An 18,569-nucleotide genomic window follows, 5' to 3' on the forward strand; every position below is an offset into this window, starting at 1 on the left:
TCAAGAGAAGGCATGCTAAGATTATACTTCCTTCTTATAAGTCTAATATAATGACCCAGAACTTTGCTACCATCAAGGTCCCCATGAATTCCCATTTTTTACCCACCATCAATTGGTGATATTATGATATATTTTACATTATTTCTTTTTTTAAAAAATTTAGTCGTTGATAGATCTTTATTTTATTTATTTATATGCGGTACTGAGAATCAAACCCAGTGCGTCACACATGCCAGGCAAATGCTCTACCACTGAACCACAACCACAGCCCCTACATTGCTTCTTTTTTTTTTTTAGAATTTTTTTTTAGTTGTTGATGAACCTTTATTTTATCATTTACTTATTTTTATGTGCTGCTGAGGATTGAATCCATGTGCCTCACACATGCTGGGTAAATGCTCTACCACTAAGCCATAAGCCCAGCCCACCATTGCTTCTTATTTTAATGGTGAACTTTCTTGTACAGTTCTTTCCCCTGATTTTTCAAATTGTTTTCCCTTATTTTCTTGTACTATTTACCATCATCATATCCAGCTTCTTCAAACTCCCAAACACACCATCTAACATGTTGAGTCCACATACACTTTTTTTGTTTCTAACACTTGGACTCCTCTCTCTCATTCTCCTCCTCCAACCAGGACTGATTGCCAACCAGGCCTTCTGCCCAATTGGCGTCCCTGGTGTTTCCTGTCACTGTCCTCCTGGCTTAGATCCATTGTCTTGTGGATCTCACAGCTTCCTTCTTCTTGGCTTACACCCTTGTTTTGCTGCAGAACATCCTTAAGTAGCTTGCTAAAAAAGTATATTTGAATGGTACATTTTCTTAGCTCTTACATATCTTAAAACTATTTTTATTCTATTGTCACACTTGATGGGTATTTTGGCTGGTGTAGGATTCTATATTGCAAATCATTTTCTATTGGAATTTAGAAAGCATTATCCTATTTGTTTCTTGTTGCCCTATTATTTCTCATCATCCAGTGTTGTTATGAAATCTGGTGCTATTCGAATGCCTGTTCCTTTTATTCCTCTGCTTTATTTATTTATTTATTTATGATCTTTATTTTTTGCAGTTTTAGGGAATGAACCCACCGGCACTTGATCACTGAGCTACACCCACAGAACTTCTGATTCTTAAAAAATTTTGTGACAGGACTCACTAAATTGCTGCAACTGACTTGGAACCTGGGATCCTTCTGCCTCAGCCTCCAGAATAGCTGATATTACAGATGTGCACCACTGAGCCTGGATTTTGGTTTTATTTTTCATGAACACTTGTTAATTGTTTACTAGACTTCTTAGATTATTCCTCAAACTATATTTTCTCTCAGATTTTTTTGTTTTTGCTGTTTTGCTCTTTTTTTCTGGGAGACTTCTTCAGTTTTGTTTTTCAAAATTCCTATTGAAATCTGAACTTCAGTAATCAATTTTTTTGCAATATTGGAGGATCCAACCTGGGGCTTTGCACATGTTAGGCAAGCAATATACCACTGAACCCCAGACAATAATCATATTTTAATTTCCAAGAATTCTTCTTGTTCTCCAGTTGCTAATTTTACATAGTAGTGGTTTTGTTTTATGGATACAACACTCTTAGTTTTTTGAATATACTAAATTAAAATGTGGGCTTTTCATAGGTACCCTGTATTTTCTGGGATTCCAAATTAATTTTTTTTCTGTTTATCTGTACCCTTTTATGTGTCAAACACTTTCTTCCAATTTCTGATGCTACTTAGTGATGGGTTTGTTTCTAATAAAGAAGAATTGGAAAGATATTGTAGAGTTAATGTGCTATTAGGCATATAGGTCTGTTTTCCTGCCGTGACTATTCTCTGTTTAAGGCGAGGAGCAGATATCACATCCCCTACAGGCTGGAATAAGGAAGAAATTGTTCAGAGGTTGTCAACTTCCATGCTGGAATCCCTAGCTCTCCACAGATTTCATTAAATTTCTTCAGGTGTTTTCCCTGTAGGCCTGTACCTGCTCCCAGCTCAGCTATCTGGTGGTGGGGGCAGGTTCTAACTGGAACCATCATCATGTATTGGGACCTTCAGTTAATCCCCACGTATTTTGTTCTGTTTAATTTCATTGTCTTCTACCACATGCCTTCTAATTCTGACTTTCTGGTGTTACATCTGGCAAAATGGCCTGTACCTCCTTTGTAGTTCCTTTGTCAAATATTTTTAGCTGGATTTTTCAAGCCTACTTTATTCATTGACTAATTTCCATCTTCATTCCAAAAATCTGTTGAAATCTGTCCATGGATGACAACCTCACATCCTCACCAAATTCTGTTCGCTCTAATGGGTTTATTCCTTTCTGTTCCTTGACACTTTTCTTTTAGTGAGCTTCTTAGAGTAAAGAAATAAAGCTCTGTATGTGTGCTTGCACTCATGAGTGTAAGTGTGATATATCAGAATCAATTCATGGCTTACCTTTTTTCTATTGTAAATGTACTTAAACTTTTAATTGTCTAGAAGACCACTTTGGCCACATTTCCTAGGTTTTGATTGTAGGACTCTTATTGTTAGTTATTTCTGGAGAAAATCATTTTAGTTTTTGTTTCCTCTTTAACCAGAGTTATTTTGAAACCTGTTTTAAAATTTCCAAGTGGAAATTGGGTTTTTGTTTTGTTTTACTTTTGCCCATCCTTTCTTTTCTAATTTTTAATTTTATTCCATTTTTACAGAGACTGTGATCTACATGATTTCTATATTTTGGAAATCACTGAGATTGGTTTTTGGTGAGACTAATGCACACACAACTTTAGAGATGTTCCAGAGTGTTTGATTTTTTTTTTTTTTTTTTAAGATGAGGTCCTGTGCCGCAGTCTGGCTGGGCACAATCAGGAGCCACTTGTCAAAAGAAACTAACTTTATTTTTAGAACCACACACGCCAAACAAAACAGCCTCTCAGGAAAAACCCTCAGAGCCTCAACTGCCACCACCGGCTTTCCACAAGCCTCTCTCTCCCACACAAGCTTCTCTCCACCTCCCACAATCCTCCTGCTCTTGAGGCCAATTGGCTGGGTCACGTGGGCGGAGCCAAAAAAGTCCCCCAATGAGCAGCTCCGTGGTCTGAAAGGGCAGGGAAACAGCCCAATGAGCATCACCACAGAGGAGCCAATCAGCTAGATGTTGCTGGGGCCGAGGTGAGCCAATCATCAGCCGGCAGCTGGAAGTTTGCTGGCAGCTGGAAGTTTGCTGGGGCCCCTTCGGCTGTGGCTCTCAACCTTCCTGCTATGTTGACCAGGCTGACCTTGAACTGTAATCTTCCTGCCACATCCTTCTAAGAAGCTGGGATTACATTCATGCAACACCACACTTGAGTCCACAAGTGGTCGAAGCAAATTTTCATTTCTACTTTTTGTGGCATCATCTGGGATGTTAGTTCCAAAATTTTGGGTTGTTTTACCCTTTTCATTTTAGGTTTGCTCTTCTAAAACATTTGTTCCAACAGTTTAAGGGATCTTTAGATAAATGGAGTAGATGTTTGTGCTCTATCTGCCATATTGATAAAATTCTTTTTTTGTTGTTGTTGTTTTGTTGTCAACTACACTATATTACTCTGTTTTTACCTCTAATAGAATTATTTTAAGTATATCAATTTTAAAATGGTATAATCCCATGTTTAAAATGGCCTATTTTTTAATTCTACAAGTAAATAATTTGGATAATAGTGTATTTTCTAATTTTCAATATTAAGCATGAAACTGCATTAAGTCCCTTTTATTCAATCTAAGGAATTGTATCATTCCTTCATTGCTTTTCAAAAATTTCTTGGCTTTTAGGGACTGGGTTGAAGCTCAGTGGCAGAGTGCTTGCCAAGCATGTGCGGGACACTGGGTTTGATCCTCAGCACTACATACAAATAAATAAATAAAATAAAGGTATCGTGTCCAACTACAACTAAAAAATAAATATTAAAATAAATAAATAAGTAAAGGTATCATGTCCATGTAAAAATAATTTTTTTTAAATTTCTTGGCTTCTAGTTTGGTATATAACTCTTTCCAAACTAGAATTAACTTGTTATAATCCACAAAACTCTTGGATTTTATTTTATTTTTTATTTTATTTATTTATTTTTTAAAAATATTTATTTTTTTAGTTTGCGGCGGACACAACATCTTTGTTTGTATGTGGTGCTGAGGATGGAACCCGGGCCGCACGCATGCCAGGAGAGCGCGCTACCACTTGAGCCACATCCCCAGCCCCTTGGATTTTAATCAGGGAAAATAACTTCCAGATTAATTTATGAATGACATTTTCATTTTTTTAATTTAAAAAAAGTTTTGTTTTTCTTTTCTTTCTAGAATTGACATGTTTATTATGTTGACTCTTCCCTTCTAGGAATGAGATAGTTTGTATTTTTTCAGGTCTTCTATGTATTTCAGTAAAGTCTAATATTTAGATAGGTTTTGGCATTTGGTGTGTGTGTGTGCGTGTGTGTGTGTGTGTTACTGGGGCTTGAACCCAGGGGCAGTATGCCACTGAGCTCCATCCCCAACCCTTTTTATTTTTTATTTAGAGACAGGGTCACACTAAGTTGATTAGGGTTTTGCTAAGTTGCTGAGGCTAGTCTCAAGCTTGCAATCTCATGCCTCAGCCTCCCGAGTCACTGGGATTTCAGGCATACACCACCATGTCCAGCTTGATTTTCCAATCCTTGCATTCTTAGAATAAAACCTGCTTTCATTATGATATATTATCATATCCTGCTGGATTCAATTTATTTATTTAGAATTTTCACATTTATTTCCATTTCCTGTGTCATACTTTCCTTGGTTCTTTTATAGTAGTTACATTATTTTAAAAAATAAATGTGGAAAAAATTTTCTTTTCCAAGATTGGAATTGCCTACTCATTAAGGATTTGATAGAACTCATCTGTATAGCTCTCTGGGCCTGTATTTGTGAATGAGGTGGTAAGTTTTTTCAATATATGGTCAATTTATTTGAGGTCATTGGAATCCATTTGGGTATTCTGTTTTTAGAGTCAGTCTTGGTAAGTTGTACTTTTGTGGAGTTTACTCATTTTGCTTGTTTTCAAATTTACTGATATACAATTATTCAGAATAACTGTCATAACTTTAAGAAAACCTCTGCCGGGACTGGGGATGTGGCTCAAGTGGTAGCACGCTCTCCTGGCATGCGTGCAGCCCGGGTTCAATCCTCAGCACCACATACAAACAAAGATGTTGTGTCCGCCGAAAACTAAAAAATAAATATTAAAATTAAAAAAAAAAAGAAAACCTCTGTCATTCTATGGTTATATATGGTTTCATTTCCAATATGACATACTTGCTTCTTTTCTTTTTATCCAGTTTGTTAAAGGGTTGGCTTTTGTTCAACTTTTCAACGAACCAGCTTTTGATTTCCTCAATCTTCTCTCTTGTTTGTTTCTATTTCATTAATTTCTGTTTGTCTTTATTTTTCTTTCATCAACTTTCTCCAGGTTTCATCTGCTGATGCTTTAAAGCTTTTTGAGTTGGATGTTCAGCTTGTTGACATGTTGGCCACTTCAGCTATAGCTTGAGACTCCAGGCTCACACACTCAACCACCTACTCCAACATCTCTACTTTCACTGTAAGGGTCTGGCGAACGTTGGAGGAAGAGACCACCAAGAGACCGGCTCATGCAAAAGCAAGTGGGGTTTATTGAGGATCCAATCCAGCGCGCTGGGGCTCCGTGCTCACTGAAGAAGGGAGAGCAGCCCAGAGCCCAGAGCAGGGGTTGTGCAATGCTTAAGTACACTTTTGGGGAGGGCGGGGACTTTACATACATCACAGTCTCCTTTAACAAATCATCATACACCGGGAAAATCAAACAACTCCTAAACATGATTAGTTCATTCATTGGTGGGAACAGGTCGGGCTGGGGTGATAGGTCAGTTCTAAGGGGGGAGGTACATCCAAACTGATTGGTTTAGGCCCTGCGATACCTACGTGCAAGATCGCACAGGGCCCTGAGTTATTAAACAACCAGGCGGTCAGGGGGAATATTTACTGGGCAGTTCCAAGTATTGTCTTAACAGCTACAGGAATTTCAGGTTTTGCAGTAGCATAGGAACTTAACAATACCTGGTCCTTTACATTTTAACTCAGGCCTTGCAGCTTAGAAACTTTACAATGCCTGGTCTTTTACACTTTAACTTCAATTTCTTTTACCCTTACATCACATTGTTAGAGTTGGGATGCCTTAAGCCTAATATGACCCAAAGAGACTTCTGAACATGTACTTTTCCTGTATTTTCTCCCATCTTGATGAAAGCTATTCACTCAGGTGCTCCAAACCAAAACTCAGGCATCATCCTTGTTTCTTCTCTTTCTCTATACTCTACATCCAGTCCTTTCTGCTCAATCTCAAAATATATCTTGAATCTCAAATCACTACTGCTGCCTCTCTAGTTAAAGCCAAAACTGTTCCCAGGGTCTCCTGATGGGCATCTTGTACCTAGTTTTGTCCGGCCATGGCCAATTCTCCACTCTCCAACTAAAACTCAGATCTGATGATGTCAGCTTCTGACTCAATCAAATCAAGGGCTTCTCATCTCAGAATAAACTCCCAGTTCTCATGGCACTCTCCAACCAAATCAGTCCCCATATTCCCAATATGCCAGGTTAGGCCTTTAAACTTGACTGGAATGTTCTTTCCCCAATATCCTTTTGGGGTAATAAAATGAAGGCAAAAGCTAGTGGATATCCAAAAAGCACTCCTTTCACCCTTTATCTATCTCAAAGCCCTTATGACTATGTAGAGTTATACCTTATTTTAATGCTTAGTATGAATTTTCCCCCCACAAAAATGTGTTACTTCACTGTCTTGTACAGTACCGTGCATTCAGAGTAGGGAACAGTGCCTGGCATAAAGAAGATATTAAATAGATAAATGGGGGGCAGGGGCGGGGGGCCAAATCAGAATCCAAAGGTTCCTTGTTAAGAATAAAACTATCACAAACATTGGATGGATTGGTTGATGATTGGTATCAGGGTAAGGTCGCCTTAACAAACACTCCTGCTCTAAATATCCCATTGGCTACAACTTTCCTCATACTTTAAAATATTTTTCTGAAATAGTTGCTGGATGTCAGCTCCAAATCACTTCTTCAAAGAAGATGAACAGCTGGATCTCGCTCCCAAATTACGTTTTCCAGGCAGAGCTAAGCGCTGTTTCCACTGCCCTTCTACACACCTCCACCAAAACATCTGATCCAACAATGACAGGTCTCACGTGGGCTTGGAATGCACCCTCTCCCCACGCCAGAGTTCCGCGAAGGTTAGGACCGTGATCTGTTGTCAGTTTATTCCCGGCCCCTAAGAGAGTGTGGCACCTGGCAGGCTAAAGTGAAATAATGCAATGGTTAGGCCTCTTAAACCGTGTCCCTAGGCTTGGAACAACGCCGGGCTGTAGGGCAGGCAACTTTGCTGATTTACTGAAGATCATTTTAAGAAAATGTCAGCGCACTAAAATGCTTATTGCAACATACTCAGTGCGTTTTGTGGACAGAGTCAACCGCTCTGTAGGGAAGAGCAAACAGGCGTCCCGAGCCTAGGCCCTCGTTTGCCCCAGCATCCGCAAGGGCCCATTAATCCATAACATTTAAATTCCGCCCACTAAACCAGCCCCTCCGCGCCCAAGCCGCCACTTTTCCCCAAATGACGGCTGAAGGCAACCAATCAACATTTGGGCAGGGGTCCGCCCACTTTTCCCTTGCCGAAACGGACAAGAATTCCCGCCAATTGAGGGCGTCGCCGCCGAGGCCCCGCCCCAGACTGGCCACCCCAACCAATACTGGGCAGGCTTGCGGCGGTGCCGGAGGCGGGGCGTGAGCACGCAGGTGCAGCAGCGCGCAGGCCGGCCGGGAGGGCGGGGCGCGACGTCGTCCGTGCGGGGTCCCGGCGTCGGCGGCGCGCGCGCTCCCTCCTCTCAGAGAGAGGGCTGTGGTAAAAGCCGTCCGGAAAATGGCCGCCGCCGCTGCCGCCGCGCCGAGCGGAGGAGGAGGAGGAGGCGAGGAGGAGAGACTGTGAGTGGGACCGCCGCGGCCGCGGGCGGGGACCCTTGCCGGGGGGCGGGGGGTAGGGGCGGGACGTGGCGCGGGAGGGGCCCGAGGGGTCGGGCGACAAGGCTGGCGGATGGCGTCCCTCCTCTCTACCCTCCCCCTCCCGCTGCCGCCGGTGGCGGCTCTCCTCTCGGCCCATCACCCGTGCTTGCGGGTGACCGTCCTCGTCGCGGTCTCCCCGGAGCCACCTTCGCCTGGCGCCCCCTTTCTCCGCCCTCTGCGTGCATCCCGACCCCCGGCGCCGCGGGCGCCCCTGTCGCCCGGGCTTTGCCTGTCGGGGCTACGCGCGCTCTTGCCCTTCTTGGGGCTTCGGGCCGCGGCGCCGTCGCGCGCCCGCGGCCCCGGCCTCTCCCTGGATCGCGCTCTCCCCTCTCCCTCCCTCGCGCGCCCCCTCTCCCGTTACTCGGCCCCCCCACCGGCGCGCGTGCGCAGTCCACCTCCCGTCGGGAGAGTGCGCCACAAGGGCTCCTGAGCTCTCACCCCCATCTCCAAGCTTTGCCTCCCCCTCCTTCTCGCCCATTCTATGACTTTCTGCCCCCACTGCGAGCGAATCGGTCCACCAGCTCCTTTCCCCATCTAACAGGAATAAGTAGGTGGGAAATTATTGTCCACCCACAAAAAGGACTAGACATTGTGTTCCTGGATCTCACAACTCATCATAAAGAGGTGGTTATAGTTCTCATCAAGAACCGTGGGTAGGGGACTGTGCGTCCGGCAGCATCTAAGGCTTTTTGGTGAGAGCGTGCCCCAGGGTGCTCAGAGGTTCTTTGGGGGTTCTGTGGCTTCAGAATATGAAAGCCCTCCCATCTCCCCCCCCTTCGCCGGCGATCTTCCAGTTACATAAGTGGAGTGGGACATAGTATGCAACGGGTTCTGTCGCCTTGGAGTGCTCAGGATCACCAGTACCAGATGGGGCAGGTTCATTGCATTGCTGTGACTCCTGTCGATTGTCTCTGAAAGTTTATTCTCTTTTTAATTTGGTTATGACTTTGATGTGGCAGTGGCAATATTTTCTGTGGTTTTGTACTGAAGACTTAAGGTCGTTGTGAAGAGCCTAAAAAGAGTGCTGTCACAGGGGGGACCCTTTATGGCATTGCTAAATATGGACCCCCAGGGGGAAAGATTTGCTGGGAATATCTCTATAGCGGTTGCTTCTTTTGTGAATGTGTTCGGGTATGGGTTGGTCACAGCAGAAATGGGCTCCACCACAAAATTGATATTCCTGACTCATGGTCAGGCAGATGTGTGCTTCTGGTTGTTTTTCCAGGAACACGAATGGGCTCTGCCAAGCCATCCGCAGGTTGTCTCCAGTGTTGAGTATCACTACCCCAAACTGTGAGATGACAGGATCAAATTCAGAGGGCGGATGGTGATCATGGAACCAAACCTACTGTTGTATGATGTTAAGTGGCTTAGAAAAAGTTTTAGGTATTTCAAAAGTTTTAGGTATTTTGTTTTACTATAAAAATGAAGCATTTTTCTAGCCTGCATAGTAAAATTGTACTAATAGGCAATTATTACTCTAGGGGAGAATTTTGGGGTTTTGTGGTTGGAATTTTCATCTCAATCTTAGCAATTTCAGTTAATAACAAGATTAAGCTGACCTTTTGGGTCTTTTGAAATATACTAGTCCCTATAAAAAGACAGTGTCTGGATTTTTTGGTTCTTTTGGGAATTTCCACCAGAGATTTAGGGAAATAGGCTTATATGTGGGCTATTCAGGGTTTCTACTGTAAATCCCAGTCAGAAAGCCCAGGAAACACTTGCTTTTATTTTCTTACCTGGATATGTCAACCTTAAAAAGCACAATCTAGTAGAAGTTCAGTTGATTATAATAAGTTGCTTTAGATCACCCATCTGTGGCATGTCAGCTAGGCAGCTGATTACTGGGGTGCATTCACTTCCACACAGACACACAATCCTCACTTGACAATGACTCTGAGATTAGTAAACCTGAGCCTAGAACATGACAATTTAAAGTCTCTGATTTGTTTTCATAGTTGGCAATGTGTTTGCCTCCTCAGGTGCCCCTCCAATTACCTGTTTGTTATAAACCTCTAGCCCTTTGAACAGTGCAGGCAGCTTCCAGAATTTAGTTTCTCTGTAAAGTGCCTGGTGGCATCTGAAGTCAGCCTATCTTACAGCTTGAAAAAGCCATGTACAATTTTCTTGCTACTACTGGCCTATCACACCTTCTATTTCTTCTTATTAAAATTTTGCCTTGAATGCTTTAAACCTAGAGTACCAGGTCTTACAAGAAAACATCATGCAATCAGCTCTTTTTTGCTGTTTGAATCCTGAGGTAGGTGTAGGGCATGACACACAAAACAGTGTGTTTGGAGGGTTATGGTATAGTTTTGCATTCTGTGTTTATATGTTTGTAATCTCCAGCCAGAGTGATTTTCCCTGCCTGCCCTACCTCTGTGAGACCTAATCTAGATAGGCTGGGAGGCAAACTGTGAAGTTTGAAAGCAAAACGGACTGAATGAGTCCAATACACCCTTGCCCACACTGAACACACCTTTCTCCACATGGAGATGGGACAATAGTATCTTTAACCTAGAATAAAGAACAGCAGAGGTAAATTTGTTAGATTCTTGCTGGAGCCAGATTTCCTCCTCTCATGTACCTGCCAGGACTATTTGCAAGATAATTGATGTATTCTAGAACCCATAATCTTTTATAAAGGTGACTATCAGTGGAAATGTTTTAATTGACTAAGAACAGTTTGTCACCAGGCTTCCTGAGTTATCTCTGGGGAGGAAAGAATCATAGAAAATGTTTGATATGTGTAGTAACCAGTGTTTTAAGTACAGGATGGTGAAGTGCAGTCCCTGATTGGTGAGGTCCAGGGAGTGTGGCGGGACAGCTGCTTGTTTTCCCTGCCTTCTGTTGTGGTGACATTTGTGCAGAGCAGTCTCATGTGGCTGGCAGACACAGTCTTTTTTTGTTGGATAGAGAGCATTATTACCACTCCAGCGGGACAACTTTGTCTGCATTTCTTCCATACGAGTCTTTTTTAGTCACATTGCTGTTGTCTTATCAAACTGCTGTGCCTTTATATCATTTTGGATAGGACCAGTGTAAATGGGTTCCTCCTCCTTAGATGTGCTCTTCTGCTTTCCCTGGTTCTCTTTTACCTTTCTCTTCCCAGGAACCTTTTCCTTTTGAAAGCTTGATTTGCACGTCATTGCTTAAATACTTGGTTCCACCACTTTGATGGTAGGTATATATTGTGTGGGGTAACTGAGTGGGAGCAGGAATTTGGGGGCAGGCAGTCTTACCCACTCCCGTATCAAGTGGAGGAGGGTGGTATGCCCATTCCTTTAGAGAATAAAGCCTTGGCCTGTTTAACTTATTTAAGGCACACTCTGTTAGGTCTGCTGGTGTGTGGTGTGCTCACCACAGTGCGTAGTTACTGCAGATATCTGGACTCTACTGGTCCTGAAACTGACAGGACCAAGCCTGGGTGTACTTGTCTTCACTGCCAAAGAACTGGGGGTGGGGGGGAGAGACAGAAAGAGAAAGAGAGAGTGTGAGTGACTGTGTGTGTGTGTGTGTGTGTGTGCGCGTGCACGCGTGCACACACACTTGCTTTATTAGCTTTTCACCTAACTGGACTAATTTTCTGGCTTTTTAATTAAAGATCTCAAACTTTCAAAGCTGGAAGGAACCTTTGTCCAGCTCCCTCAGTTTACAAGTAAAACAACTTGTGGTCTAGAGAAGTTGTGACTTTTCCAGGGCCTCCTAACCAGGATACTGGTTTGATTTTTATTATACAGATAATTGAGAAATTTTGTTAACTTCTGGGATTTCAAAACATTCTAATACTTGACTTTTTGTTTAAAGGAATTTTGTGAATTATGAAACTTTGTTGTACCTCAAAAGATAATTTTAGGTACCAGCCAAGTAGTTATTAACCAGCCAACCAGCCCAGCCATAAGACTTGGTTGGTGTTGCCCTTCTTTGGATTCAATTGCATGAGTGATTGTGCAAGTGGTTTCTAGATTGTATATGCTTACCTTTTTGTTTTTAGTCTAAAGATAAAAGTGCTACTTTTGGGCCAGCAGGGTATCAGAGGTTAGCCTATATGGGGCAGTTTAGGTTTTAACAAGGAGATGATGATTGTCCTAAATAACAAAAGTCCTTATTGAACAAGTGTTCAAAAGCAGAAGAGAAACTAACAAACTACTAACTCAGTTTGTTGGACATCAGAGATTTACTGATCTGAGAGGCTTAAAAGTGATTGCTCTGAAATAGACTTGCATATTTTAGTTGATGACTTTGGATCTCCTGGGGTGCTTGGTTTCCCTTGGTACTTTTTTCCTCTCAGGGTTAAAGCCCCTTCATATGATGATACAGCAGCTCTTTGTAACTTAAGCTGCTTAAAAAAAAAAAGGGAAAACTTTGCCTCTGGATTTTGGGTGTTCTTTTTGGGATGATATTTTGGTGTTGCATGTTCTCTTGAACACATATTCTTTACCCCAAGTATTTCTGTGTAATGTGGTAGAAGAAATACTTGCCAGAAATCACCTCTCCTGATGTTTTTTAGTGTAAAAGTGTCCCCCAAAGGTTTACAAGATCTGCAATACTGTTGATTCTAACAAGCATGAATCTTTCCTTCATTTTAGCACTGTGCATTATGTGCCAGTAATTTGCAGTTTATCCTTTGTTTCTAGCTAGGTGAGCCGGGAAATTTAGTACTTTGTCTATGTGTTTATCTTCAGAATGTCCCAAATAGCCCTGGGAAAAACATCATGCAGCTCAATGGGGGCTTTCAACTTACGATTTTCTTTGTTTTAGGCTCCATAAAAATACAGACTCACCAGTTCCTGCTTTGATGTGACATGTGACTCCCCAGAATACACCTTGCTTCTGTAGACCAGCTCCAACAGGATTCCATGGTAGCTGGGATGTTAGGGCTCAGGTAAGTAACCTTCCTTTTTTTTTTTTTAGTATATGTCCTGGTTTGGCCATCTGTTTTTAAAAAAAAGGAAAAAAAGATATACAACTCTTGGATAGTATAAAAGTACCCCAAAGATTAAAGACATAACTGTGCCAAACTGTGCCATATAATAAAAAAAAGTCACTTCCCTGAGCCCTGAAAGGTCAGTTTGGGTAGAGTTACTTGGTAACTACAGCGTGATCTGGGGGCGGGAGTCAGATTAGAGCCGGAACTGGTGATCTGCAACTTCAGTTCACCTTGAAGCAGGTCATCTGAGCTGAGAGCACTTGTCCTGAGCTCTTCACCTATGCTGCTGCTGTTGCCTAGCGGTCTTCAGCATGCTTCTCTGTTTGCTTTGGTTTGGGGTAAATTTCTTACTGGTCAATGTTAGTGAGCTGTGGTAATGCATTTTCAGACATGGGAACTGGTGTATGGTTCCATAGAAGGACGCCCTCCTAAAAGCTGTCACAGAACAGCAGAGCCCATGGCTATTAGCATGTGCTTCCTGCGCTCTTCCCTTGGAAACTAAGGAGAATACCCAGACATACATCTGGCTCTTGGGACTCTAGAGTAGGATGAGTGCTTTTTGAAAGGCTGGGACCAAGACATGTGTTTTATCAGCTGCACTTTGGACTACTTTGGTACCATTGTGTGGATTGTAGTTTTGTAGAAATGAGTTGTTCCTTAATTTCTCAACTATCGGAGTCAACATCTCAAGCTTTTTCTTTTTTGACCAGTGGTCACTCCACATTTGATATTTTGACACCTGGATTTCAAAAATTCTATGTGGTAAAACAGAATGTTTCAATTGAATTTTTCCATTTCTTTGCCTACAAAAAATGAGTTTTCACATATGCTGCATTATGATTCCAGCTGAGACCCCAAGTAGCACTTTGTTGTGTTTCTCTAGTGATTTCTGTGACATGTTGGTATAAAAGCTGTTGTAGATATCCATTACAAATAGCCATTTAGGTATTATATGAGGGGTTTGGGTGGTGGAGAACAGTGGGTATGGAAGGAAGTAAAGAGCATCATTCTGCCTCCAAGTCCCAAATTTGGTTCCACTCCTGATCTGTAATTCAAATTGTCATTCCCCTTTACTGCTGCAGGGTGTGTTTTGGACCTGGCTGACAGGACTTTCTTTGTAATCCACATATTTATGCTGGTGGGAGTTGTATGGCTAGTACTTTGTGCATTGTCTAATAAATTGTGTGGACTAAATGTAAATATGGGCAGTGAATGGGCTTCTTCTGGTAGATGTTAGGCCTGGGGTGTGGTTTGTTTTTAACAGTCTTTTTCTCTGGTTTAAGAATGGATTTATAAAAGGCAGTGGTGACATATAAGTTTCTCCTAAGAAATGTCGAAAGGAAGAGATTTTTTAAAAAATATCTCTGATTCATTATGAATGAGAAAGACACGACCATTTGAACTCAAAGGATAGAACTTGTCCTTGTTAGACAAAAACTTTATATCTTATTATCTTCCTTTTTAAAAAAAGTATAAACTAATACATGCTTTTATACAAAAAGCAAACCATCTAAAAGTTTATCAAGTAAAAAAAGAGAAGTGCTCCCTTACTCGGCTCCTACTTCCCAGAGTAACCACTGTTAATAACTTAATGTAGATCCTTCTTAATCTTCTAAGATTATACAAGTATGCATTTTTTGTTTTTAGCAAATGGGATGGTATTATTACATACTTCACCTTATATATTTATCTCTGCCTCATTTCTTTTAAATATCAGTGTATTCTGGCGCCACCTTACAGTCATCCATTTCATTGTCCCTCTATTAGTTTTCCTAGCAGTTTGCTATTAAAAAATACTGTGAGATTGAACTTCCTCTTATTTTGAATAATGACTGCTTAGACTTGGAGTTGCTGGTGGGTACTGCCACATCACCTTCCCAATTGGCTATCTCAGCTCCCAAGGCAGTCTGAGAAAGTGCTATTTAAAAAATATTCTCCCAGAATTGGATATCTATCTTTTAATTAGTGCTCCTTGGATTATTACTGAGACTGAACCTCAGTAATCATTGGCCATTCGTATCTGGTCTTTGTGAATTGCTTGTTCATATTCTGTGTTCATTATTCTATCAGGATATTTCTTTTTAAATTGATATGTAAGGATTTTTTTATAGTCACTCTTAGGGTATTAATGATGTTAACTGTCAGCATGTAGATATTTTTCCTACTTTATCATGTGTCTTGATTCTGCTTTTCTTTCTGATGTACAAAATTTCTGTTGATTTTTTTTTTCCTCTTATGCTCAGAAGTTCCTTTCCTACCCTAAGAACAGGTCAATATTAACTTGTATTTTCTTTCTTCCTTAAAAAAAAAAGAAGAAGAAGAAGAAAAGAAAAGAAAGAATGTTGTGCTGGGCGCAGTTCTGTCTATGATCCCAGTGGCTCAGGAGGCTGAAGCAAGAGGGTTGCAAGTTCAAAGCCAGCCTCAACAATTTAGCAAGGGCCTAAGCAATTTAGTGAGACTCTATCTCAAAATAAAAGGGCTGGGGATGTGACTCAGTAGGTAAGCACCTCTACATTCAATCCCTGGTACCAAAATGGTGATGATGATGATGATGATGGTGTAGTAGTACTGTATTCACACATACATATTTAATACATACAAAAGAATCATATAGGTAAATTGTGCTGTGTTTGCCCATTTTAAAAAAATACATTTTTGTATTTAACTTTGGAATGAGATGATGTCTAGAGCCTATTTAACCAGTTTTGTCTTAACCATTGGGTGTAACAGTCATTCAGTCTTCACTTTTTTTTAATCTTATTTTTTTGGTGGGGTTCTTTTTTTTTTTTTTGGAACTAGATATCAAACCCAGGACTTTGCAAATGCAAGGCAAGCACTTTGCTGCTGAACCCGACTTTGCTTTTTCAAATGTTGGCTTCTTCAGGTGAACAAAGTATCTCTTAAGTTTTTTTCTATTTTCTCTATAAAATAGCTTTTTTTCTTTTTGAATTCCTTTCTTTGTGAGGCTTGAAGGCAGGATTGTCAGGAGACAATGGGTCATTCGCCCACAAATTTTGGAGGTACCTGCTTCAAGCCAGGGGCATTACTAAACCTTGGAAATGGCACCTTCTTGACTAGGGGCAGGTGTACACTGCTTGTTCCAAAAGATTCAATATAATAGTAGATATTCACAAAAGTATGTTTTCAATACACTGAGAAGAATCCAGAGATGTGTGTGTGTATGTGTGTGTGTGTGTATGTGTGTGAAATTCTGACAAGTTAGAACATAAGGGTAGGCTGTGACATAAGTGGTTTGTTTTCCAACTTGTGTAATTGCAGACTGATTTTTGCTTAGAATGATGATGATGGTAACTTTTCTACTGGTAAAATATCTCCCTGCTACCGTGTTTCCAAACATTCATTCTCTTCATGGAGGCAGCCACCATTACCATTTTCTTTAATAATTGTGGGTGGGCTGGGGATATCTCAGTGGAAGAATATGTACTTAGCATTTGTGAGGCCCTTCGTTCAATCCCCAGCACCAAAAATATGTGTGTATATGAATGTGTGTGTGTATGCACACATGTATTTAAATGTTTTGGTACTGGGGATTGAACTTGGGGGCACTCAACCACTGAGCCACATCCCCAGCCATATTTTGTGTTTTATTTAGAGATAGGGTCTCACTGAGTTGCTTAGCGCCTCACCATTGCTGAGGCTGGCTTTGAACGCGCAATCCTCCTGTCTCAGCCTCCCAAGCCACTGAGATTACAGGTGTGTGCCACTGCACCCAGCTGTATTTAATTTTTTTTAATATTTATTTTTTAGTTGTAGTGGACACAATACCTTTGTTTTATTTATTTTATTTTTATATGATGCTGAGGATCAAACCCAGGGCCTCGCACATGCTAGACAAGCGCTCTACCGCTGAGCCACAACCCCAGCCCTGTATTTAATTTTTATTGAGGCAATATATATATGTATATAATTTCCATGTAATCATTTTACGTGTTCATTTCAGCTGCATTAAGTGCATTCACATTGTTGTACAACCATCACCACTATCATCCCCAGAACTTTTCTCATCTTATAAAATTAAAATCCCATACCCATTAAATACTAACTCTTAATTTCTCCTCTCTTCCCCCAACCCTCTGGCAACTTCTTTTTTGTGTCTCTATAAATTTAATGATTCTAGGTAACTTATATTATTGTAAGTTTTTACATATGTGTTTGTTGATTATGTGCTTATGCACATAAACAAGGATGTGTGGGAGTGCACTCTTATGCAAACTATAAAATATTGTATGTATTTGCAAATTTTGCTCTTTTTTTCTAGTGTATCTTGGAGCTTGTTTGGAGTCAATTCATATAGAGCCATGTTATTCTTTTTAACTTTAGGGTTTGAATAGTTTATTATATGGGTTGTATTATAATTTATTTAACCAGTTTTCTATTGATGGGTATTTGTGTTTCTAAATTTTAAAATTTCATTAATGCTGTAGTGAACCATCTTACATATACCATTTTGCTCACGGGCAAGTGTATCTATAAGAGAACTTGCTAAAACTGTTAGGGAAAGTGGAACTTGCTGAGTCAAAGGGTATATGCATTTTAAACTTTAATAAATACTGCTAAGGCTGGGGATGTGGCTCAAGCGGTAGTGCACTCGCCTGGCATGCTTGCGGCCCGGGTTCGATCCTCAGCACCACATACAAACAAAGATGTTGTGTCCGCCGAAAACTAGAAAATAAATATTAAAAAATTCTCATATTCTCTCTCTCTCTCAAAAAAAAAAAATAAAATAAATAAAAATAAATACTACTAAACCAAGGGTAACCTTTTAATTGCAGACTTTAAAAAAAATCTTAATTTTTTAGTTGTAGTTGGACACAGTACCTTTATTTTTATGTGGTGCTGAGGATCAAACCCAGGGCCTCATATGTGCTAGGTGAGCGCTCTACTGCTGAGCCACAACCCCGGCCCTAATTGCAGATTTTTAATAAAAAACTGCTTATAAGAAGATAAACATACAAATTTATGACTATAGTATTATTTGTAGATCTTAGAGAGCTGATAATTAGGCTTAGGAAGAAGTGGTTTTTCAGTAGTTTGCACTAGAAAACCAAACTTTGGAAGTTTCTTTTTCATCAAATGTGACCTGGTATGAGCAGGGGATTTGAGGCAAGACTTTTTTTTTTTTTTTTCACTTGACAAGAGAAATTTCAGCTAGATGTTTGTGAATCTTGAAGAAAATGGAACATTTTTATGTTGGGGCCGTTCTAAGTGGTAGCTCTGTGTGACTCCAGATTCCTTCAGCTGCTGGGCTTCTTCCTCCTTCCTATTACAGTTTGTATAAAGAGTATCCTAAAAGTATTCAGGGCCAGATCACTGTTGCTTCATTTCCCTATAACTGATGTCTTTTTCTTTTTGTGGTGCCAGGGGTTGAACCCAGGGTTGCATAACCACTGAGCCACATCCCCAGCCCTTTTTTATACTTTATATTTAGAGACAAGGTCTCACCAAGTTGCTTAGGGCCTCACTAAGTTGCTGATGCTGACTTTGAACTTGCAATCTTCCTGCCTCAGCCTCCCA

The 18,569-nt window shown here is 40.9% G+C and overlaps 1 protein-coding gene across 1 annotated transcript in view; it reads left to right on the forward strand.

Annotated features, from left to right (window-relative positions):
- The first annotated feature begins 7,884 nt into the window (after positions 1–7,884).
- Mecp2 (methyl-CpG binding protein 2) overlaps positions 7,885–18,569 on the forward strand; it is a 67,542-nt gene continuing 56,857 nt past the window's right edge. Inside the window, exon 1 of the mRNA XM_046452855.2 lies at positions 7,885–8,026. Coding sequence (XP_046308811.1) covers positions 7,965–8,026 — 62 coding nt within the window. The 5' untranslated portion in view covers positions 7,885–7,964. The remainder of the gene's footprint in view (positions 8,027–18,569) is intronic.

The sequence above is a fragment of the Marmota monax genome, unplaced genomic scaffold, assembly GCF_021218885.2.
Source record: "Marmota monax isolate L192 unplaced genomic scaffold, Marmota_monax_Labrador192_F-V1.1 WCK01_AAM20220418_F8-fsc00142, whole genome shotgun sequence".
Classification (NCBI taxonomy): Eukaryota; Metazoa; Chordata; class Mammalia; order Rodentia; family Sciuridae; genus Marmota; species Marmota monax.